Here is a 25,316-nt window from a genome sequence, read left to right on the forward strand (position 1 = left end):
TTGAAATGTGGTGCCAAAACTTGATGTTCTCTTCAGGCTTAGGTATTATCGATTCTGGTATTCAACCCAGGAAAAACTGAAATTGTCTATGTGGGTTGTTCCTGCTGGTTGGAATGAATGATGTTAAGCAAAAGCTGTTCAACTGTTAAGAAGAAAATAGGTAAAACTGAAGTTACGCTTTCACAAAATAAAACTTTCACACCAGTGGAGGCAAGCAGACAAATTCCTAGCTCTGATACATATAATCCACAGCAGGTGCCTGGAGCAGTTGTCTCACCACATACCCATCAGTTGTGGAGCACACAGTGTCCCTGGCCTGCAGAAATGCCTCCTCCCTGGCTTGTCTCCTGCCAGAGCACACAGAGCCTGTTCAGAGACATGCTGCAGTAGGCAGGAGGGGCTGGCCACCAGAATGTGAAGCTGGATCTCAAAGGTAGATTATTACATCACCTATGTGAAATTTTGCTCTCCAGGCCGTTTTCAATTCTAAAAATGAATTTTATTCTATTCAAAGTGCTTATGACCTGATTCATCTTCCCTGACCTGAATATATTTTTACTGACCAGTCTGCTGCCCTCAGATACAGTGAGGTAGAAGCAGGTTGTGGAAGTTTTGAGGGTACTTCTTACAGTGGTGGTAAGGGAACTCCCTTAACTGAGGTCAAATTCTTTCCAAAATCCATGCTCCCTGCAAACAGGGAGGGACAACAAAAAATACTCCCTGACAACACCCTGGCTGAGCTGTGAAAACAAATCTGTCAGACACAGTGACTCCTCCAAATTCTACATTGTTTTCTTGGCTTCCCAGGTCCTCTATAGCCAGAATAGAAGACTTTTAAGCTCTCTTGTCCTACAGATCCAATCATGTATTTGCAGTTTTGTGTGTTCTGCATTACTGCTAACCCTCAGTGTGAAAGGAGAAGTGGTGAAATCAAGTATCTAAAGATAATTGAAAGGCAGGGTGATGTTGCCTTAGCCTATTTTGTCCTACCTTTTGCAGAAATACTCTGCTGCAGTGTGTATATGCATGGGCTGCTGCATTTCTGGGGGCAAGCTGCCTCAGTGAACATCACTCAAACTGATGTTTCTGATATTCACTAAGCTGCCATTTCCTGAGCTATTGGTGTTGCTGTACAGTCTCAATGAAACAATGACGCTGTCTGGATCTTCAATCACCATAGCAAGGAAAATCAATTGCAGTGCTCAAAAGACGGAGCTCATGGTGCAAAGGTTACCTAGCACTACTAGATGCCTTTTTGCAGCTGAGTCTTGAAGAGAGTCAAAAAAGACGAGACAAATGGGAAGGAAGCTCGGCTGATTAATGTTTATGTTCCTAATTTAAAAAACCCAAGACCTAAGATTTACATCCTGACTGTTTTAGGCTCTGATTAAGTTAACCACTTCTCCACTGTAACATTACACAATCTCTCTTGTATAGAGGGGTGACTGAGTTAAAGGTAGAGGTTTCAGCACTAGACTGCTATCACTTACACTTGTTGTTTGACAGCTGAGTATGAAGAGGAGGCTACCATTTTACGACTCCATAAAGAAACTGCTGAAGACATTTAACAAAAGACAAACATTACCACACATGCATAAAACATCCTTGAAAACAGAAGCTGTAGTTTTCATAACAGCAGCTATGATTTATTCCTCTAACCTGACATAAATTTAAGCATCACATTTTCTTATTTTATCAGTGTTCAGTGTTCAATACTGCTGTTCTGTGTGATGAAAGTTCAAGAGGTATATGATGGAGGCAGTGTCACAGTTGTCTGAAATGGCTCTGTTATACATCTCAACACCACGTTCTCGAGAGATTATGTTTCCTGGACATCCTTCTTTCTAATATAGCTGCTTCTGATAATTAAATATCAATATGGTGCAGTTTTATAGTACATGCTCCTAGGAGCCTCTTTCTGTCTGTCATTAGTGTAATAATCTCTTATTCTCATTTCTTTGGAAAGAAAACCCATCCTGTTGCTTTAGACCCCAGAAGTGAAGTCACAGTGAACAGTATATATTCTGACAATCCAGTCCCATTCTCTGCACCTCCTAATGATTCACAATTTTATAATTGTATTCTATAGATTTTTGTTCTTCAAATTTAGAAAACCCACCTGCACTGTGCATTCTGAAGCTAATTTTGTTTTAGACAATAAACACGATGAGAAAATACATTCCAAAAGATGCTAATCTTTACTTTTATATTCACTGTTCTCACTTGTGGGTTTTTGTTTACCGTTGTATTTTTTAAGTGCATGATTTTACATGCAGACAGAACTTCACTGCATTTGCAGGTGTGTTTTTGTTGCTGTGTTTTGGCGCTTTTTTCTTTTTTTCTTTTTTTATATAGAGTTTGCAATCACCTATTGTAAACCATTGTGTTTATTAAGAATTAAAAAGTAGTAGCAAAACAGCCACTCCTAGCTCAGGGATGTTACTGTTTGTCTTTACCACACAGTGGTGTGCCTCTGCTGTTGCATCGCTGAGGCACTTTGAAAGTTACATTACAAAATTTCATTCATTCATTCCAGGAAAATCTTTAGTCAGCTGATAGTATTTAGCAAAGTCTGTAACATAAATGCTTTCTCTTTAAATTAGTATTTTGATCTTGTCAACTGTCTTAAGTGTGGTTGTTGAAATGGAGAGGGAGTGTATGGCTACGTGCTTTCGTTACTAAATTGTCTCTGAAACCTGCCTCGTAAGCAGAAGTGCAGTATTTGTTGACTCCCCATGTTCTGTTTCAGGAGCGGATCAGCCTTAGCTCAGCTCTACGGCACCTCTGCTACCTTGGAACACCACCACTTCAATCATGCTGTCATGATTCTCCAAAGTGAGGTACAAAAGCATTACTATTAATCTCACTGTAAGCTGTTGGGCAGTTTCAGCTGGAGAAAGGAGATACCACACACAGTACCTTTTTAATGCCCTCTCCTTGAAGAATTATTTATTGGTTACCACAAAGGTCACAACTAGCACAGAATTAAACAACTACAAATGCTGATCATAGAGCCCAGAGATTATATTTGTCTCAATCAGCTAGGGGCAAGGAGAACATATCCTAATCATATTGTCAGCTTTTCTCAGCCTTCTTACATATATCTTGCTCAGTGGTTTATAGATAGGTGAAACAAGCTCTTAAGTTTCCCCACAGGTCTTGTATTCAGAGTATCACAGTCATCCTTGACTGGACAAATTTAATTTCTTTGACAATGTTTCTGTAATCAGTATTTTTATGATGGTTTTGCATAATTTTACTGACTTATTTAAGAAAAAAATATCAGTAATATCATGCTGTCCAAAATACACTAGTTGCTTTGCAGATACATATAAAGACATAGTTCGTGCCTAGAGTATCTTATGTGTAACAGTATGCAGCATGCACTACCCCAGAGATATAGTGAGAAAAGAATGATGTACTTTCTTATTTTACACAGATAGCTTGTTACAAAAATGCATTCAGTATATATAAAGACAATAGTGTTATGCATGCAGCACATTGGAGACTATATGCTGATCTGCAGTAACTTTTGAAGAGCATCTGGGAATGTCCCATGGTCACAAATGGAGATAGGGTGATGGCTTTACCTCTGTGTACAGTGCCACAGAGATCAGTCATGGGACTGTGGCCTTTTCCAGACATTATATTAAAAAAGTAAACATAGGGAAGGAGAGCACCCGCATGAGATCTAAACATCTCAATCTGCTCAGCCTAGACTAGCTTATCTAAAAGGTGATCCTAGGAATTAAATGATTCCTTACACTACCAGGGACAGACATTAAAAAAAGCAGCATTTGAAAGTTAAACAAACAGACTGGTTTAGAATAGGAAAAAAAGAAATGTTGTATTATTTTGTGGGGTTTTTTTTCCAAATCAATGAGAGTGTCCAGTCCCTGGAACAAGCTTTTGTGGGAAACAGTGATTTCTGTAGTTCCTGAAATCTTCATTGTAACTGAGTATCTCTCTGAAGACAGGCTCAAGTCTGAAGATAGTCAGGTCAAATGCAAGTCCTCCCCTTTGACCATTCAGTCCTCACCGCATCCTCATTTCTAGACCAGAAAATTAAACCTACATGATTTTTAATCCAATAGATTCTATTTGTTAATGGAAAACAGCACCCCTTAGTTTGGATCCTACAATCTACTTAAAGATACACTAAGATACACCCACTGAGCAGTCGGTCTCCTCTCTCAAATAAGCTGAAATTAATTTATATCCTATCCACTAATAAATAAGCTTTAAATTCTGAAATCCTTCTCAATATTTAGCTGAAAAGAAATAATCATTTCATTGTTGCAGAGGAGACCATCTTTTATGAATGGCAAAATATTTTTTTAGTCCAACCACTACCTTGTCTATTAAAAAATACCATCTCTACCTCCAGCCCTTATCTTGACTACGTCCTCAGACCACCACAGTTACAGCAATCCTGCTGCTAGAAAATTCTTATTTTTAAGGGCATTTTAATCTTCCTAAGCAGTAGGTGGCAGCACATACTGAATGTGTGCATTACAGTGCTAAATACCACCAAAATAAGACTGTTTAGCAAGAACCTCATTGTTTCTATAGGTGATTAGGGAAAAGAAAAAAAATAGCGTAGTCCTTTTATTTACGTCAATTTAGCTACATGTGACTAATGTCACAAAGACCACTTCTTAAGCTTACATTTAGAATTTTCCATTAAATTTATTTCAGTTTATTCTCTCTAGGATTTCATAGAGAAATTAGAGTATCTCTGTCCCTGTCAGTTTTCAGAAATTCAGTTACAAATGGACCTTCCTGCTCTCAAATACCAATATTAAACAATTTGGTTCATTCTGGCCTCAGAGCACCTTTCAAATTCCCAATCCATGATCCCTTAAAAAGTAGCCTATTGGGCCTAAAAAGGGCATTTAAACTGCATAAAGTTGTGGTTCTTTAGCCTGCATAGGCAATGCTTGTATACACTGTAAGACAACGCAGTAATGGGCAGAGTGAGCAAATAGGCTGTTTTGAATGAAAAACTGATTTAGTGTCTTTGCTCTAATAGCAGTTTGTGTGCCTGCAAGGAGCAGCACAGATAAATCTATTAGCAGCACAACTCAAAAGCTGCAAGGCACTGCTCCCCAAAACATTTAATAAGAGGAAAGATTGAGATGTGTCCATAGTTTTTCCTCATAAACTGAGCCTGTGCAGGGTAAGAGCAAAGAGTAAATCCTTCCTCAAGAGGCTATAATTTCAGCAGAGTTTAGAAAAACAGTCCAGGTACTTGATTACAATTGTCAACTCTTCCACCCCAATGTAATCTCAGCAGTATTATTATTTTGTCATAGTTTTGCCATGAATCAGAAAAGGCCTCTATTAGAGGGAAACAGTAGACCAGAGTTAGAAAACCTTTTAAAAACCTGTATTGATTGCTAGCACTTTACCTCTTTTATCTCTTTCATTATAGGGTCACAACATCTTTGCTAACTTGTCCTCTAAGGACTACAGTGACCTTATGCAGCTTCTAAAGCAATCGATATTGGCAACAGACCTCACTCTGTATTTTGAGTAAGTATTGGCATTTCTTGTATTTGACAAATGAAAATTCGAAGAACTTACTCTAATGACCTATTAAATACCAATAAAGATATATAATATGAGAAATTAGTGTTTCAATCTCTGGTTGAATAGATTTAGTCTAATACTTAGTATATCTTAGGCTAATACAAATATCTCAAGTGAGCAATTAAATTTTGCTTTTATGTGTAACATGACTGTATCAACAAAAAGCAAGTGAAATCCTAGGCTTATACTTTGTCAGTTACAGCTCAGTCCCATAATTCTTCTGTCCCTTCTGTGATCATTTCTTCAGGCATGTATAAAACCAGTAACATTTTAATTCTTTTCCACCATTTCAGTTTTAAACATGTGTGTTAAGTAATACTGTATTTAGTTACAGACTCAGTCGCACAGGTAACGAAAGCATATATATTGCTGCTTTGAAGACAAATCATGCCAATTTGCATCACATGAGAATAGGTCTTAAAAAGCTTAACTCAGGAGACTCTCTTTCATCCTGTTTTCTTCCTTTTCCTTGTTTGCAAATCAAATCTGGAAGTAGACTTCAAGTTGGTGCTATTTTATGTTTTTCAAATACTGTTAATTATTACCAAGTTCTCCCCAGTAAGAATGTGTGGGACCATGCGTGTAGTCAGAAGAGTCATGGTGTCACCGTCATATTGGACTTTTGACATCCCCCTCTCTGGCACATGCCTGTGGCTGACTTACAGGGAGAAATGCTGTTGGATGCACAGTTTCTGCATACTACCTTCCTAGTCTTGACAGTAATTCATCCTTAGGATTTTTTCTGTTTGATGTCCATTAGTGTCCTATCCTGTATAGCGCTGGTAGCATTTACCAATGTTTTTCTTCGGGTGGTATACCTGAATTCTACCCCTCCATTGGTTGATACCAAATCAAGTGTCCAGAAAACTTCAGGTAAAGTCTTTACCCTGAACTTGTTCAACTATCTATATCAACATTGTGTCTTTAATTTTAATTGTAAAAATAGTAAGTGAGATGCTGCAATGTTTGCTTTGTCTTTTTTTTCCTCAGTATTTGCTTACTGTGCCAACGGCTGTTTCTAAACAGTCCTGGCAGTAGACATGCTGATATCCTTTGTTTCCTGCAAGTCTGTTCTCAGAAAAGTTGTATTAAGAAAGGCTTTTAGTGAAGTTTTGTTATAAATAACTTCTAAACATCAGTCTATGAAGAAATTTCTGTTTGCTGACAGGAAGATCCTGAGCAGGACTAATAACCCCTTTTAAGCATACTCTTTTTGAAGCTGTCTGTTAGGATTGCTTGTTATCTGGGTGACAGAGAAAAAAACAGGGAAATCTGCTGACAGCTTTAAGTGAGATACAAGGACCACAGGGATATGTCAGTACAGGTTTTCCTGTCTCACCACAAATAACAAGTGCTGCAGAACTGTTTTGTGTTGGCAAGGAAGAGATGAGTGGCAGGGGCTGAGAGGGCGACTGCCCTGGCACAGCCCCATGTGCTCCCCCTGCCTGAGATCCTGCAGCCCCTGGAAGAGCCAGAGAGGGCCCATGGCAGTGTCTTGGGAGGGAACCCAGTCCATCCCCTGACATGATGGAACTCTCTTCCCTGCCTGCTTTAGGTTGAAAAACACCATGGCCAAGTTGTCTTTCTAGTTTTAAATCAGGGCAATAATGTCCAAAAAGGAACATCAGGTGAATTTCAAGGTTATTTTTCCTTGCTTGCGTAATTGATTTTTATGTGCTACATGGATCAGGAAACTTTTAGCAAATGAGGCCTCTTTACTCAGAAGTCTGCAAATGAGTTATCTTTTCCTCTAGTATTATTATGATTCATTAATCTGGTAGTTGTTATGCTACTTTACTTCCAAAAGTGCCTGAAATCACTCCCTGGAAACAATGATTTACAATCCTTAATGCCACCCTATGTGAACAGATGTTTCCGCACAAGTACCTACCTTGTTTTTTCAGTTTGATACATCTTCAGTATTCTTGTAGAGGAGGAAATTCTCATATCAGTGTTCTTAGAATGCCTAAACCTAATGATAGCAGACTCCAGCTAGCTAAACAGGAACAAAACTCCAGGCAGACCAAAGCTTTAGGACCTTCTCAAGACACTACTTTTCTACAAATAAACACAAAGATGACTTTCAGTGAAAGATCAGATGGAAAATATACTTGATTTTAATAGATGATTCTAGATAATGATGCTTGTAGATAATACAGCAAGTAAAAGCATGGAACCAAAATGAAGTTTATGGAAATTCACTCAAATGATGTCTTGACCACTGGGCTGTAGAGCAACTGGATTTGCTGTGTATAGCAAGACAGCTTTCCCTTCCAGGCAAAATACACCCAGAGTCAATGTTACTCAAAGACATTACAAAATTGTTATAATTCTGTTTATTTCTGAAATCCTGGCATATTATGTTTGCTTAATAATAGCAAGCCTCTTCATTTTGAATATCATGCATAAGCAACCAGTAGGAAACAAAATTGTCTCCTTATACCATGGCTGCTTTCCTCAGGCTAACTCCTTCCTACACTAGAAATTCTCTGTGGGGTTGGACTACTACTTCTGCATTCATTTAAATGGATTTCAAAGAAAACTCTTTAAGTTTTTAGCCTAACATAGGGCCTTGAGACTCACATTTTCAGTTACTGTTTATGGATCTATTTTAAATGTGAATGTTTGAGGTTTCTGAGATGTCATTTTCCTGAGCTTTCAGCTTTAAGCATTCTTGCCTGGTTTTTGTCCATTAATATATGAATTGCCCAGAATACCTAATACTTCAAAATGAAATCATTACCAAATTTTGCATTGTTCGACTGGGCACTGAAATACAGGATGCAAAAATCCACTGCTTGCTCTCTTAATAGTGTCTAGTTGTTGATGATCTGGTCAGATTAGGCTGGTTTAAGTTTTGTGTGCCAACTACTCCTGGCCACTAAAATTTTCATTGTTTCACTATTTATTTCCACTGGAGCCATGATGCTATGACTCTGTGTCAGAGAATTGAATTCTGTTTTCTGCATGTGTGGCTTTGCATTGTTCCAGTAAATTTTGCAATGTGAAACTCTTATATCTTATTTCATAAGGGATTAGATATCATTACATAGTCCTTGTGTCTCTCTGCTGCAGTTGCTGTCATGAAAACCATTATAGAACAGCCCTATAGTAGCAGTGACTAGTAGTGATACAATGCATGGCAGTCAGGGGCCAGAATAATGGAACATGCCCCACGTAAAATACTGTCCATTAAGCAAGGGCAATGTCCCTAGCAGTGTGCATCTCCTTGTGTATAAAACCTGTGCTGGCTGCCATCAGACTGTGCTTTCAATAATCACTGTTCAAAATGTGATGAAGTAAATGTAGAAAATAAATACAAGACTTTGCAAACTCTCTCCTGTTGGGGAATCGAACTACATTTCCAATTAACAAAGAGACAGCAGTCTCCTATGAGATGGGGCACTGGACTGTTACTCAGAACACAGGTATTTGCTTTCCAGCTTTGATGCTAATATGTTGTGTCACTCTGGGCAAGTTGATCCATATTTTTGTACCTCAACTTCTGCTATATCTGGGGCAGGATCTGTTTCATATTGTAGTCACGCTGCATGCAGTAAGAGCTGCTCAGAGTCTCAGTGCCATAAAAAAATTACAGACTATGGTGAGTCAGAATTTTGGTACTTAAAGGCACCAAACAAGCATTAACATGTCCTGGCTCACGTTTTGCCCGTCTTTGAGGACATAGGGAAGATATTCCAGAAGACAAAGCACGGAACCTAGTTTCTAGTCAATAAGAACTACTAACTCGAAACATCTGCAGGTCCTGTGTCTCACTGTTCTGTTCTGTGTGCTGGAAATAACAGGAATTGTGTGTCTCTGAAAAACCCTTCAGGATACAGAAGTAAAAACCATTTTGCAAAGACAAGTAAAGAGAAGAGTGTATATATTTCAGGGGTGTTTCTATTGTCTGTCTGTCCACTGCTGTAGTTGAACATTTCATGCTTCCATGGAAGACTGAACATTTTGGTACCATTTATTTCCTTATCTTCAAAGACCATAAATACAACATTGCTTTTACTAGGCAACTCTGACATTGATAACAGACATTTATAGAACATGTTCGGAAATTAGTATGTTTCGCTTAAATGGACTGTCAGTGTAATGACTTTAACAATAATACATGAGGTGCAATGATTTCATGTCATCCAGAGAATTGTGTTTCCGCTGCAGTGCTGCCCTGAAAGTGTCTTGTTTCCTTCTCTGATAATCTGTTTTGTTGCAGGAGAAGGACCGAGTTTTTTGAACTTGTCAGTAAAGGTGGTTATGATTGGAATGTAAAAAACCACCGAGAAATATTTCGGTGAGCACTACTATTTCTTACTTTCTGGTTATTTCAAAGTGTAGTCATATTTGTTTAAGGAATTTCAAATATCATGAAGACTTAAGGTAACAAGATAAGGTAGCTTGTTTTAACTATATGATTCATGATATGAAATATATGGTATGATTTCTAAACATTACCAAAGCACAAGGATATAACGAGTGTGACCTCACCTTCTCCATTCCTGTTTCTGCCTTGACACTCTGTCCTGTTTTCTTCCCTTTCTCCCAGCCTCACCAGTTACCGCTCAGCCCTTCTGCTCTTTCTCCAGAAAGCATCAATACTCTGCCTCAGGACACAAAGATCTTTCTTGTCCCTGTTCCCTCCTCCTCTCAGCTGTTTTCTTTCACTGGCCATGCTTCTCTCTGCTCTTCTAGTCTGTACCTGGGAATTTGCAGATACACGGTACTCTCCTAGCCCTCAAAAATGATCTGAGCATGCATCCTATTGAAAACCTCAGACATTGTGGGTGGTTTGAGTATACCAGGCTTTTGAGACAATAAAATGTGTGCATTTGCATATGCATGCCTGATTATGTCTCATTTTATCTGAAAATTCATTAAAATTCTGTTTCCTTTTGGTCTTTTGACCAAAATATTGGCCATTTTCTATTTTCCAATTCATTTCACCCATTCCTAATTTTAGATTCAGGCAATATATTTGATGTTTCATTTTCAGTGCCCTTGTTCTTCATTTAAACTTTCTTAGACTTTTATCTGCATCATGTACTGTACATAAACGCTTTCTACAGCTGAATGGTTTCTTTCTCGTAATGCATATAAAACATGGCTGTAGCTAGGTATTAAACTACAGTGGAACAGTATAGCTCATAGTAAATCTTAAATTTTTATTGTAGATGAGCAGTAGAAATTGCTTAAACAGTGTCTGGGATGCCTCCTGTGATTATAGGTTCTCTTGCTACAGCAGTCACTTTTACAAATAGGCATATAAATTAATCCAGTTTGCAGGTGTTATTATATAATAATACTTTTACTTATGTCCTGCGAAGCACATGCTTTCTAGTATATTACAGGTATTAATGTAAGTAGTGTTAGACGTATTGCAAAATTAGCAGTTACTCCCTTGCAATATCATTTCTTTTCTAGCGTGCAATGCACAATACCAAAATTCATCATCTGATGACCTGCAACACATTAGGCTTCCTAGGCACAATTGTGATGTAAAAGCCATGCTGATGGCTGAGATTTCAAACATGTCATTCTTTTCTGGAGGTAAAGAAGGTGCCAGGGCTGACATTTTATATATGTATTATTTATTTATGCATCCGGAGCAGAGTTGTTTAGAAATACAACAAAGGTTGATTCAGCTTGTATTGTTCATTTCTGTTTTTCAGATCAATGCTAATGACAGCCTGTGACCTTGGAGCTGTGACCAAACCGTGGGAGATTTCAAGACAGGCAAGTCATGATTAATAGCAGGGCTGGGAGGAGGCGGGACTGGCAGGACAATATTCCCAGGGCCCTGGCTTACAAGGGCCCAAAACTGGAATCAATTTACAGCGGTATTAATGCTATAAAAAAATAGCAGGGGGTTTCTGCAAGAAATGGTTTATTGCATAATCTTTCCATGTACACATGCTGGTGAGCAGCATGTAGGTACCTGAAGAGATCTGGCTTTATAGCCTCTTCTCTTATGAACCTTTTAAATCCATATCAAAAAACAGATGGATTAAAAAAAAAAGCAGTACTCAGATGTAGATGCACTTACTTGTTTTGTCACAAAGTTTTCCTTGGCAGTGGCAAAATCTTCCCTAAATCAAAAATACTAGCAGATGATCTGCAAACATTAACATAAAATATTCAGTATATGTGAGAGGAGAAATGTGTTCATTTTCTCAACATTGATGGAAAAAAAAAATTGCAAGTGTAGTATTGAACCTTTTTTAGCATCCTCTACTTAGAAACAAACAAATAGAAATCCAAGTTTCTGCTGCTGAGTAGGCTCCTTAGAAACACACATAATACATATCTGTACATACATAAGCATACGCTCATACATAAACATACATTTATATACAATATTCCTAAATACACATGAAACTTGGGTCCAGCATTGGCAAACAATTACAAATGTGAGAAGGCAAGCTGTCCCAAAAGCCTTGTCCTTTACCACATGATTTTCCCTCTTCTAGGCATCTTTCCTTATTCAGCATCCATCCTTATTATTTCCTGTATCCATGCTAATAATTCTGTCCTTTACTGAGGTCCAGAACAGTAAAAAGCAGGATATGTAGGGTTTTGGAAGAATATACAGCATCAGGAAGAGAATAGGATATATAGCAGTGCAGCTGAGTGTGGCTAAGCACCTGGAGGGACTTTGCTTAACAGCAAAGTGATGATTAAAAAGATGGGGTGAAAAAGAGAAGCTAAACCAGACAAATAGTGAGGCAGGAGCAGACATTTCTTGGGGAAGGACAAAGTAACAGAAGCTGAAAGGGACCTACAAATGTTACATGCACATTAACTCAGTAAAAACAAAAAACAAACCACATTTCTGTGGTGAGGGCTTCAGCTCAGCTTGCAGCTTTGTCAAATGAAACTTTTTTGCTTTTATAAGCAGACTATGACAATAGTCCTTCTTAAGGCTGCTACTCTACTAGAACATGGTCACCTCCCATGGAAATCATGGAAGTTGCTTGCATCCTCCAGCAGCAAAATGAGTCACAAGTTTTTTTCAGTGCCACCTCACCACAACTGCAGTGTGTGCAATCCCTCCTCATTTTTCCTTTTTAACCCAGTTAGCTTCTCCATTTTCTTTGACAGCCAAAATGTCAGGTAGGGTTTGTTTTCCATGTTGTCAGTCTTAGTGCCCTGGTGCTGAATTAGTGTGGAATTCTCTGACAAACTGTTGTTGGGGGAGGTTTATTCTTACCGCTTTTGAGGTCTGAGAGTGAAAATTCTCCTGCAACCTGGTGCACAAACTGAAACCTGCAACCAAATCAAAGGTTCCTGTTGATTGAAACATTACCTGGCTGAGCAGAGAGGCTAGCAAGTCCGTAGAGGGAAAACAGAAATAGCTGGACCTCAAATGTGCCAAAAGAAAAAAAACCACCCCCCAAAAAAACCCATAACATGAAAAGTGAGGGAGAAAGAGATTAAAATACATGAATCAAAGGAAATAAAGGCTATATGTAAGAAAGAAAAATTCAGAAAGAGAAGATAGGGAAAGGCACCCAAGGAGTACAGGCTCAAAATAGCAGTGAGACAGGGGTGAGACTACATCTTTATCATTTTTACACAATACACTCAGCAAACTGTTAATTGCCTCTAAGTTGTTAAATTATTCCTCTATCTGGAGTATTGATCCAGAATTTTATTAGTGCACTGGGATTACATACATTATAAAGTTCCAAATTATGTGATAGCCTGGCTCAAGATTTAAGAGTACTTTACAACATAACTTCACCCATTTCAAATTTATTTCAGTACTCCTTATTTCAACTGTAAAAAGCTTTGGATTTGTGAATGTTAGCAAAATGCAGTTGCTAGAGCAAGAATTTTTGAGATTTTATGAAGTGTAGATTCTCTGCTTAGTTATGTGCTCTTGTGCTTCAGCATTACGAAATTATTTCCTAGCTTGAATTTACTTGAAAGCAATAAGCAGGCATGACAGGAGCATTAGGAATCAATTGCCATCTTCAGTAGATTAATTTCCCTTTTTTGCATCTCAAATGTCACATACAAATGCCTACCTTCGAAGCCTCACACATGACAAGTACAGCACGTAAAGGATACTTTATTAGGATTACTCATTGTTTGACTTCCTAAAATTCCTGCTGTTTCCATAACAAATTTTGGTTTTAAATCTGGTGATCTTCTGAGAAGCACAAAACTCATCTGTGAATAGAACATCTTCATTCACAAAAGTCGGAAAGATGCATTACAACTTCCAACCCACTAGTTCTTGATTTTGATTCAATATGATAATCACAATCTGATCTCATATTTAGATATGCAGAGCCAATAGTGATGACAGTCATGGGAAAAAAGTAAAGCCTAGTGGGGAAAAAAAACCTTTATGATTTCACATTAAGACAACAGATGTTATTAGTTAATTAACTTTCTTTTATAAGCGAAGTTGTTTATACAGGGCAACGGTCTGTAAATACCCAGAGACCTCTTGCGCATTTTACAAAGCATTTTTAGAGACATAATTGTGGATGCCAACAAGAAGCTATAATTTTCTATTCTGTTCTCATTACTTGATTAAGTTGCATATAACTGCATTAAGTGCTACCTCAACATTGCAATGTAATTCCAACACTCAATTCCCTATCAAAGGGATGTGTGCCTATCAGTGATTATGGTTGTTTATATCCCCTGTATGCCCAGTCCTGAAAACTATACAAACATGTGCCTATACAAACTATACAAACAAGTCACGTAGGTTGGGCTGTTCACTTCTTTACGGTTAAGCACAGGCTGAAGTCATGGTCTGAGCAAGAACTCATTACCCTAAAAATTATGTAGCGAGAACTCTAATATTTATCTTGATTTATGTTTTAGGCAGCTGAGCTGGTAACCAGCGAGTTCTTTGAACAAGGAGACAGAGAAAGATCTGAACTCAAACTCACCCCTTCAGTAAGTTTTATTGATTTCTGAAATAGTTACTAACTTGAATATGGTAAGAAAATATCATTTGGCCCATTCAGAAAAAAAAAACCCACCCTATATTTTGTATGTAAAGAAAAATCTTGGAATAAATAAAAACTCTGCCCAGTAATGACATGCCCTATATTAGATCCATATATAAATAAAAGCTTTCCAATCAACTCGGTCACTTTGCGTTAAGCCCTTTCCTCCATTTTCTGTACCTATTCCCAAGGTTATTCTGTCAGTTAACTTTCTAAGCAATAGGTATTGTTTTTAATACATAATACTCAAATAAAAATCACCAGCTACCTATGGAAATCAAAATTGTCAGATTTAGTTTATGACGCAGCTGTGTTATTTGATGTGTCAAATGCAGAAAAGCATTTCTATAGATATTCAACTAAATATAACATTGTGACTGAAAGGATAAATTGGTATTCAGTGGAATATAGACAAATGGGTATAAAGAGTCAAACAACTAGGAAAAAAGTTTCATAAAGATTTTCAGTAAACAGTTTGAAGAAAGAGCCTTATCCAGGTTAAATACCTCAAAATGTTGACAAGCCATTATCTGAAAGCAACAGGAGAAGGGTAACAAAGTATTCTAAAGAATTTAATTTGCAAGCCATTCACAAACATATTTATACTTCCAAAAATAAAAAGACCATTGCGGTGGCTCAGACTTGTTCTCACTTCAGTAATGCTTGCGCACGAGCCTGTGGTGATGTAATGAAGTCAAAAAAGTTACAAAGTGTGTGGTAAATAATGCTCAGATACAGTAAATGGCTTTTCACTTTGTATACTATCAGAGGTTGGGACATTAATGGATTTCTTCCCTATAGTAGTTGTGTGTACATCTTATCAGAAAAAATGATAGCTGTAGTCCAGTAAAAGAGTAATCAGTCAGTCATGGTATTCACAATTCTGAGAGCAACTCTAGGCCTGAAAGCTGCAAGTACCATTCCATATAATATGGATGGAAGTGCCTTTCCTGCCTTGTATATAAAATCTGCAGTGTTTCTCATGCTAATGAAGCAAAATAGAAAGTAATTTTATTTTAACACACGCATTAATGTTACCGTCTTTAAGTACCAATGAATTCCAGTGCAAATGGCCCAGGTCCAGCAACCTTAAGAGTTATTTTAAAGTGTGTTATTACATCTACATTTTGGACATACTGTAGGCTTGGTAGAAGTGCAGAGAGAGACAAAGGCCGAGAGCTTTCTTCTGGACTTCAGTCTTCTGAAAATCTGCATCTAACAGCCCAGACGGGTGGGAAAGAAGAGTGTATTGCTATAAATCTTTTTAGAATTGCCTCCATCATAGGAGCCCTCTCACTCTTCTTTTGGACTCTACAGTCTGCACCAAGGTATACATTAATTTATACAGCTTGAAGGAAGATTTTCCTCTCTGGCCCTTCAAAATTAAAAAAAAAAAATCCAATAAACTCACATAGTAAGTGTTTTCTGACAGGAGATAAGGCCAGTAAATAATCACAAAGTTCATCAGTTCTAACAGTTGATAGCTAAGGGTCAAAATCATAGATCTCATGTAGAGTTTTACCACATTAATGAGAATTTTTAAATAAGATCAAATGCTGATGCATTTCATGACATATTGCCATGACAAACCACCTAGATAGATACTGCTGCTATAAGATAACAAAGTTGGTAGTCAGCAAGATAATGTGATAGTCTCTTATAACTCAAGGTGCTTTTTTCTTGCATTGTGCTTAGAATAATTTGAGAATTACAGGATTTTTTAAAATTATTTGAATAAGAAATACAGAATTTTCCATAATCAAACCCAAGATTATCATTCAGAGAGTCCCTGAATATTACCTCCTGGTCTTATTTAGAAACACTGAGTGATATCTGTATATCAGAAAGAGGAGGCTACTACTAGAAGAGTTCAACCAGATATTTAATGTAATGTAATTTGTATAGTCTGGAGTTTTGAGAAGGTAGAGAAAGAAAGTAAGTTTTCACAGGAGATATCAACCTTCAGAAGATGGGCCCAGAATAAAAACAGGCTTTCCACAGAAAAAGACAGAAACGTTTAAAACTTGGCATATTCAGAAAGTTAAAGAAAAAAAAAAAAAAGGGCATTCAGTAAATGGGCCACTAGAAGGAGGATTAAAATCATGTAGACAGGAAACTGATGGGACTAAGTCATCTCAGGCAGAGTATGGAGGAAACTCAACTCACAATCAAACTCTGCAGAACTCAGTTTCTTCCATCTCCTTTCAGCCAATAATTGAGCCTCTTAAACATCAGCTTCAATTTGTATAATTTCCTCTCTGGGGGATGGCAGTGAATTAGGCTGTTTCCAGAGGAATAAATTGATAACTGCTCCCAAAACAGATCTGTTGATTCCCCCACCCTTTGGATTCACAGACATGGCTGGTTGAAAGGGTCTGTAACTGGGAGGGAGGGAGCCACCCAGATCCATCACTGTTCATTTTGCTGAGCTGGAAAAACCTATGTGAGAAAAGGAAAATTTCTACTCAAAAGTATCTACTTTACGTTTCTACAGGAGGTTTCTTACCAGCTCACCTCCAGCTTGTGGAGCATTTATTTTACACCACAGAATTATAAAATTCAAATACATTCAGCCTACAAATTTCAAAACAGAATTGAAAATAAAGTGTATTTTTCATGCCAGACAAAGCAGTAGGAAGACTGCTGCAAAGATTTATTACAGTTTACAAAGCGTTCTGGTTGTGAGAATTTGATCATAGCTCCAAAGTGCTGGATGACGTGTCTGTAAAATACTCCAGTGTAATAAAGCATGACGGTTTTGTTCCCTTCTCAATTCAGGCCATTTTTGATCGGAACAGGAAAGATGAACTACCCAGGTTGCAGCTCGAGTGGATTGATAGCATCTGCATGCCATTGTATGAGGTAATTTTTACTTACTGCTCCTGTAGAATCCAGAGAAGATTGTTCTTGCCTCTCTAGGGAAAAAGAGTTAGCTTGCAGTGCATCCTTGAAGGCTGTTTGAACTCTTCTCTTTCTTTGACTTTACTAGAAGCCTGAACTCTATGCAGATTCCCTGAAGGTGGTAACATCTATAAACATAATTCCCCTCTAAGTAATAAAAGCTGATAGGGCAACTATTTATTTTATTACATTTGAGACAAATGGATTCTCATCATGGCAAGGTGTGGAGTGCTCTGCAGAGTTGCCAGAGGGACAGCCTTGTTACGTGCTGCTGTCAAACCTGTCCAAATGTGTGTGACTCAAAGGGAAGCACAAGGCTGAGCCTTTGCACCCCCTTTTGGCTCCATTCCACACGTTAAGGGGCACTTTAGGCCAAGCCTTTAAGGTCAGTAACAAATGCTTTGTGGTTTAACCTGTGTGCTGTTTAACTTGGAGTTTCCTCTTTCAATCATGCTTCCACACAGACTGCACGGGTGCTTGATATAAGGTATATAAGTGCTCAAGTACTACTTTATTAAGGCTGTAGACGACCAGAATGCTTCCCTCTTTTTTGATTAAATCAACTTCAGAATCTGACTTGTGCAATATAAGCTTCATCATTTTAACTTTTTGTCTTCTATCTGTACAGAAAGCAGAGCTACATGAGCAGGATGATAAATGCAAAATTACACTATAGAAACTTAATCATCAATAACCATGTCAGCCACTCTCCCACCTACTCACTGAAACCACACAGACCACCTTATGCCACTAAAGACTGGCAGTTTTACCAATGAGAACACTGGGCTGTTCTTACTACGCAATTTTGGAGAACTACAACAGTTTCTCCCTGTTACCACTGCACGCTAAACTGCCTCACATCTCCAAGGAATTAAGGGGTCAGTGACGATACAAAGCCAAGAGCTGGAAAGCAGATACCAGCTCCCATGTGAACATTAAACTGCTGAACTTGTGCCTGAACATAGCTTCCCTATACACAAATAAAAATGGATTGGCAGTTCCTTTTCATTTTATAGACCAGATATGCCACCAATAGCATACAATGTGCTTCCCTTGCTCTCTATACTTTGTAGCATCTGAGGATGTCACTGTGACAATAATGAAGTGACTGCCCACCAGCAAAGGCAACTCCTGTTGTGTGACATGGACAACGTGCACTTGTGTGAACAGTGAGGCGTGCTACTGCCTTGCCAGCAGATCCTGTCCCTTTCTCAGGACAGTCTTTGTCACAATGAAATAAACTAAAGCTACAGCTTCAAACAATTAAAGCAAAGCAAGCACAGAAGAAGAATATAAACCTTTTTTTTTTTCTAAATACCAAGATCATTTTGTACAAGAGACCGGGGCGGGGGGGGGAGGGGGTGTGACAACTGACCTGAGTCAAAAACTCTTTAAAAAAAAAAAGTTTCTTACAACATAATAGTTCATATTACACTAGAATGCATATTATACCAGAATTCATGATTTGTAATAGCATCTGTAATCCAAAAATGTATGTTAAAGCAGGAAGAACTGATAATCAGCCCATCCTCTGCATGAGAAGACTACATCTGAGCACTAAAGCTCTGGTTAGTTAGCTCCATCTTAGCAGGAGATCTCTGGGGAATATATTCACATCTGATTTCCCTGCTTTCTGCTGTCTCTGCATCATGCTGTGCAGCTATTAGCCTGCTGCTCAACAACTTAAAAAAGAGACACCATCAAACCTGGAAGTCATTGCAGCACCAGCCTTAGGGGTAAACAGAAAACTTGATGTCATAGTACCACACTGCAGGAGATTCTCTCTTCAATGTGGAGCCAAGTTTTAATTTTCATATCCAGCTTAATCAAACCTCAATACACATATCACATCAGCAATGTATTCAGGCATTGCAAATCCTCCATTTAGGGCTGGCTGAACAATACAACTAGGGCCAAGTCCTAGAGGTCTTCCCCCCCCCCCCCCAAATACAATCTTTCAAATTCTAGCCATTGTAATATGTTGTAGGGACTGCATGTAGGGAGAGAATGAGTTACACCATTACAAATACAACATAAAGAGGCAGAGTGGCAGCTGACAAATCGGTAAAATCTTAGCAGCACTTATATTGCTCACTAGCATAGTGCTTATAAAAACCGTATGTTTGAAATAAACATTTGACACTCATTTTGATACCAGAATTACATTAAATCACAGAGAACAAAATCAAGGCTTTTGCAAGTAGTTTTTTCCATGCTAGCGATTAAAAGTCCTGAATCCACGCGGCCCAGCACCCAGAGCCCCGAAGGGAACGCTGTGGGGAACGTGTGCATACATTCCGACGCAGTTGCTACAGCAGGATCTAAAGCTGTGCTCAGTGTTATTTGGCAGCTGCACAGCAGAGATGGTTCCAGCAACTCCCATTTATGCTCCCAAGTCCCAAATGCTGGCAACTCCCATTAAAGTCAGACAGGAGATCAGCAGAGCACCCTGAAATTTTCTTTGCTCAGAAAGAGTAGGCTACTTTTGGCAGCTGCACATGTCTGAAGTATGCAACGCAGAAGGAACTTCACAGCCCAAACTTCCAGGGGTGGTGTGACACCACCCCAGTGCCCCTGACAGTGCTATAACAGACCTGTATCTTCTCCACAGTGCATACTTATGAGCAAGGCTACATACCAGAATGCCCACAAGGAATGTTTTATACTTCAAACTTTGCAGCGCATTTTAGAGTATTATGGCCTTCCTAGCCTTATTTCTTTTTCCTCCGTTCTGAAACATTCCTTGGGGAGATTTGGCTCTACCTCCTCCTTATGCATCTGGTCTCTACATTTCTTTAAGATAACTAAGACCATTTTGAGGTGCAGTTCTTCTCCCAAGTAAAGGACAATAAAGTCTCCTTTATTGGAGGATGTGTATCACATCCCTCTGCTTGCCTAAGTAGAACTGTTTCCTAAGTTCGGCCCTTTTTTGTGAGAAGGCTTACAAGTGACTAGCAAAACGTCAAGATCTGTGCAACTTCCATTAGCAATCCCACTTGCCCCTTGGAATGCCCGTCCGACGCAGAAGAAGGAAGGTCAAAAATACACAAAACATGCTACATCATAAGCTAACATGGAGCTTGAAGCTGAATGTAGATATATGATGATAGCTGAGGATATTAAAAAAATTAAAAGAAAAAAATACTTGGAATTACACACAGCTAGATTTCTCATATCCAACTGTCTAAATCCAAAACCTTTTTGTGTGTGCTCTGTTAGCTGACTCTGCTGTTGGCACAAGGTAAGCCATGGCGCTACTCCCTTGCTCTCTCCCACATCTGCAGCTCACTGTGGGAATCAAGCCACCTCCAATTTCAAAATACCTTAGTAATCAAATCTGCTTCCTTCACAGTATGGATCAAAGGTTTGTGAAGATAAAAGCTTCCCAATTTTTTGTTCATTGCTTTTTATTACTCTTGGGACATTATAATTTTATTGAATTTACTTTTTTGTTACTGTAGTGATCACTGCTCAGAATATTTTTATATGACAGTGGAGTTTTTGCCTTGAGTAGCAGAACAGCCATTCATTTACTCTGAAGCTCTGATTTTTAGGGCCTTTAGTTATGCTTTACTGCATCACATTTGCTCTTCATTCAAAAATGCCAGCAAGAAAAGCATTCATCAGTAGAAATGAGAAACAAGCTTATTAGAATAATAATTTATAAGAAAAAATGCTTTTTTTTTTTTTGCACTATAGAGCATTTCAAATCTACTAGTGCAGCTTGAGTATGAAGTAATCATCTGGATGGTTTTTTTGTTAGAATATTCTAAAAAGGTGAAGCACATGCAACTAAAGCAGAAAATCTAAGACATCCCACTGGAAATAAAAGCACTACAGCTACGCTGACTGCTGCGTTCACTACACAGAGGAAGTATTCTGTACCTATCTGGACATACATGTTTGTGTAACAGGAAATAAAATTTTGATCATTAAGACAAATTACTTCTCTGTCCCTCCAGTAAACAGATGCTAAGAGTTTCAACACTAACAGATTTCTCTCCTGGGCTCTGTGGTTTGTGTATACATACAACAGGATCAGTCACAGATTTTTTCCCCCCAGCTCAGATTAGATTTCTCTATGGGGAGCAGACAGAGTGGGAGAGTGAAGATCTTATTCTTTTTAATCATTATTTTTCTCACAAACAACATCAAAGCTTCAGCAATTCACATCAAACAAAAGATGCTAACAGAAGCCCAGCTCTGTTCACAGCATTGTTAGGCAGAGACAGTAACACTGTGAATAGCAGGGCCAAAGGCCATGCACTCTGCTTCTGGGCAGATAAATACATAGTCAGGTAGTCAGTGACAATGACAGCAGCTATTTAAATTTAAGGGAGATGTCTTTGTGGAAGATAAAGAAGAAGCTCATGGCTTTTACAACTTCTGCATGCCTGAGATTGCCCTGCTCACCTCTACCTTGGTGCTCCATTTTAGTGCTATTTTTAGTGCTATTCAAGATTTTCTTGGGTATTCAGAGCTTTAAACATATAATAGTATCTACAGAAGTGAATTTGCATTACTCCATCCAGGATTCTAGGGGGAACCTGGGAAGAGTAGAAACAATTATGTTTAGCTAGCAAGTACTTTAAATGTTGTGAATGGAATGCAGAAGAACAGAGTCCTTTATCACACTGTTTCACATACTCAGAAAGAAATTAATCAGAGCTCTGATATGCCTGTCTTCCTACAGAAGATAATGTTTGGCCTTGTAATTAAATCTATCTTTAGAGTATGATCATGTAGCTGCAAAAGCATCTATTCTGCTTGTAAACATACATACATAGGGTATCATAAATGCTAGAGCCTTTACAAAGCATAAGAAAAAAAATACACAGAAATCCCCCAAAATCATGGCTATCTCCATGCTTTAACTTCTCCAGTTCAAGTTGATTTTGACACCTGAACTGGAAGTGCATATGCACAGACTGAGATTTTTTTGGGTTTTGGGGTTTTGTTTTTTTTTTTTTTTTTCAAAAGTGTATACTCTGGTTACAATTATGAGGGAGATTAACCTTTCAATAGTCCTTTGCAGAGGAGGAGCAACGGCATGCTTTAAGAATCATGCTTACACAGCTACATCCCAATGCAGCCCTTCCTCAGTTACCACTGCTGTACCTTTCCCTCATTCCTTCAATTACAATTTTACATAAGGAAATACTGTCTAAGAAATTCAGTATTTGGACCACTCCTCTAGAAGTCCTGCTTGTCCCAAATGGACTGTATGAAATGGCTTAGTTCTTACTCAGGCAAGAATCACTGAATGCAGCCAAAACAACTACGTTTTCCTTCAGATGTTTCTGTCTTCTTTATACAGTCAAAACTGAAAAAGTTGTAAAATTATTTTTTGAGGAAGACTATCTATATGAACATTTTGGAAATGGCTTGTTGGATCCACCATTCACCCATACCTGGGATTGTGGTACAAAAGTCAGAGCTCTGCTGTTCTATTTTAAATTTGCAACTAGTCAGCGGGCACGGATAGCACTAGGTACTGAGCTGTTCACCATGAGCAATAATCAGATATTCCCTGACACATGTTCACAAGTCTTTGAAAAGGGCATCAGGACTAAGCTATCAGACAAATATATTCACAGGAAGCAATTTGATCAGCTGTGTGTGATTCTCACTGAAATCAGCTTTTCCTTTACAGCATGTCAAAGATAACTTTCAATAGAACCTAAAGAATCCATGAAGATGCACATTTTTGGCAGGGCTTATTTCTGACATTTGATTTGGACACAGAGAGAGTAATGCATCTATGCTTCTTGGGACTGCCTGGCTGACACGGATTAGTAAGGCAGATAGGCTCAGGATGCAGCATGTGATACACCATGGACTAAGGCTGCACAGACGTTGGCAGATCAAATTAGTCTCACTTTCTGTTGAAATCCAGGGGGTAATATTATCCAAGGAAGAGCAGGTGCAACATATTCTGCTGTGTTTGTAAGAAATTTGCTTCAGAGGAAACTTAATCAGGCCAAATGCCAGTGCTGGGGGGAGTCAGTAGCTGAAGATTACATTAGGAATAAGGGTTTGTCCCAGAGAAACGAGCTTTTGGCACTGCAGAAGAATCTTTCTGTAGCCTTGAAATAGGAACATAACTAGGTTCAGCACTTTTGTTGCCTTGTTGCTTGTCTATTAATGATGAATCTAAATGAGGCCACCTGGAATGAATTCTCTTGAATTTTCAGAAAACTCAGATCTTATGACTGTATCACAACTTCCAGTAACAGAATAAACATCGCCAAACTGTTTTTCTTACCTCATGCCCTTAACCTAAGGGTCTGGGTTTTTCTGCTCCTTTCTTCTCTTTCTCCTAATAGAGAGCAAAGGTGAAGAAGAGCTACTATACAAGAAAGAAAAACCAGGAAAAGAAGAAAAAATGCTTTTATTTGCAATTCCCTTCTAAGACACTATTTCATAGTATAATAGGGAAAGGCATAGTTTTGGGTGGTTTCAGAGCAAGGATTTTTGTGTCTATGAGGATTGTGAACATATCTTTACAATGGGCATAAAGATCTTTTTTCATTTTCTGAGGGCGAGGAGGGATTCATTTTGCTTTTGGAAATTAACAGAATATTATTTTTGCTAGGATTTTTTAATTTGGTGGGATTATTGATGAAACATTGCATTATCATCAACAATTTTAGGAATTTACAAGATTTTCCAAATTGCTTAGAAGAAGAGACAGCAGAAACAAGTACTTTTTCCCTTCAAGCCAGAGTACTTCAAATTCTCAAAGAGTCATCTGATGCCAAAAAAGTTTCAGCTGAAAGGGCAGGTCATCAAAGGTATTTGGGAGAAGACGAAGAAAAACCAACATTTGCCAAAGGCTTTCAGCCTGATCTGTAAGAAAAAGTGAATAATTCATAATACTACAATTTTTGTTGCTGTCTTATTTAGAATTATCTGCCCGATGTGTTACAAAGGACATACAGTCATGTATGGAAATGTATATAAAGATCTGAGGAAGTAGATTGAAAAGTTGGCAGATAAGGTAGGAGAGACAGCCAATAGAGGGAACTCAAATTGTACAGCAAATCTGAAAGAAGATAAATGGATAATTTAACAGCCATTCAGTTTTCAAGAAAGACAAAGCACAAACTACATTGCATCAGAAAAGGACTAGAAATGATGATGGATGAAATGCTTCAAGTAAGTGTTTAACACAACAGAATCACAGTTGCCTGCAGAATTCCCAGCTGAGGGCAAATTCAAAGACCTAAATAAGCATATGAGACTGATACAGTTTGAAGAGTTTTTCAAAACCCATTTAATAGCAAGGCATAAGACATTGATCAGCTGCTTGGTTAAGATGTTGAAAGGAAGAGTTAGAAACATTCCATCTCTTTCATGCTTTAGACACAGAATCAAAACCATAAACAGCAGAACAAAATAAGTAGTTGTTTATGAAATAATAACTCTTCCTGTTCTGAGCAAACCCTTGGTTTCATGAAATTATTATGAACAGATGAATCATTTACAACTACAGCAACACATCAGTTGAGCTACTTCAGTAGTTACCCAGTCCTTCAGTATTACTCTTTCCATTTGACAGCATAGCATGCTTGATATTCGTCAGAGCACTTTTGTCTACCAGGAACTCTGTACACACTTTCCTCCCTGAAGTACCTGGCACATCTTACCAGTGGAGAATCTTACTTTATAATCATTCCTGTATAGTATGCATGTTTACTTACAAAGGAGTGCAGCATTACTCTTGCTAGTGTACCATCACCGGAAAGAAGCGTAACACTAATTCACACAGGAAGAGCAGAACACTTGTGCATGTCTCAGATCCCTTTCCAGTCACAATTGACTTACTTCAACACTGCTAACAAT

General features: G+C 38.3%; 1 protein-coding gene across 1 annotated transcript in view; it reads left to right on the forward strand.

Moving 5' to 3' along the window:
- The window catches only part of PDE11A (phosphodiesterase 11A), a 133,224-nt gene that overhangs the window by 101,437 nt on the left and 6,471 nt on the right, over positions 1–25,316 (forward strand). The window contains exons 14-19 of the mRNA XM_030486969.2: positions 2,750–2,840; positions 5,435–5,535; positions 9,818–9,895; positions 11,271–11,334; positions 14,443–14,517; positions 17,349–17,432. Coding sequence (XP_030342829.1) covers positions 2,750–2,840; positions 5,435–5,535; positions 9,818–9,895; positions 11,271–11,334; positions 14,443–14,517; positions 17,349–17,432 — 493 coding nt within the window. The remainder of the gene's footprint in view (positions 1–2,749; positions 2,841–5,434; positions 5,536–9,817; positions 9,896–11,270; positions 11,335–14,442; positions 14,518–17,348; positions 17,433–25,316) is intronic.

This window comes from Strigops habroptila, chromosome 5, assembly GCF_004027225.2.
Source record: "Strigops habroptila isolate Jane chromosome 5, bStrHab1.2.pri, whole genome shotgun sequence".
In the NCBI taxonomy this organism is placed as follows: Eukaryota; Metazoa; Chordata; class Aves; order Psittaciformes; family Psittacidae; genus Strigops; species Strigops habroptila.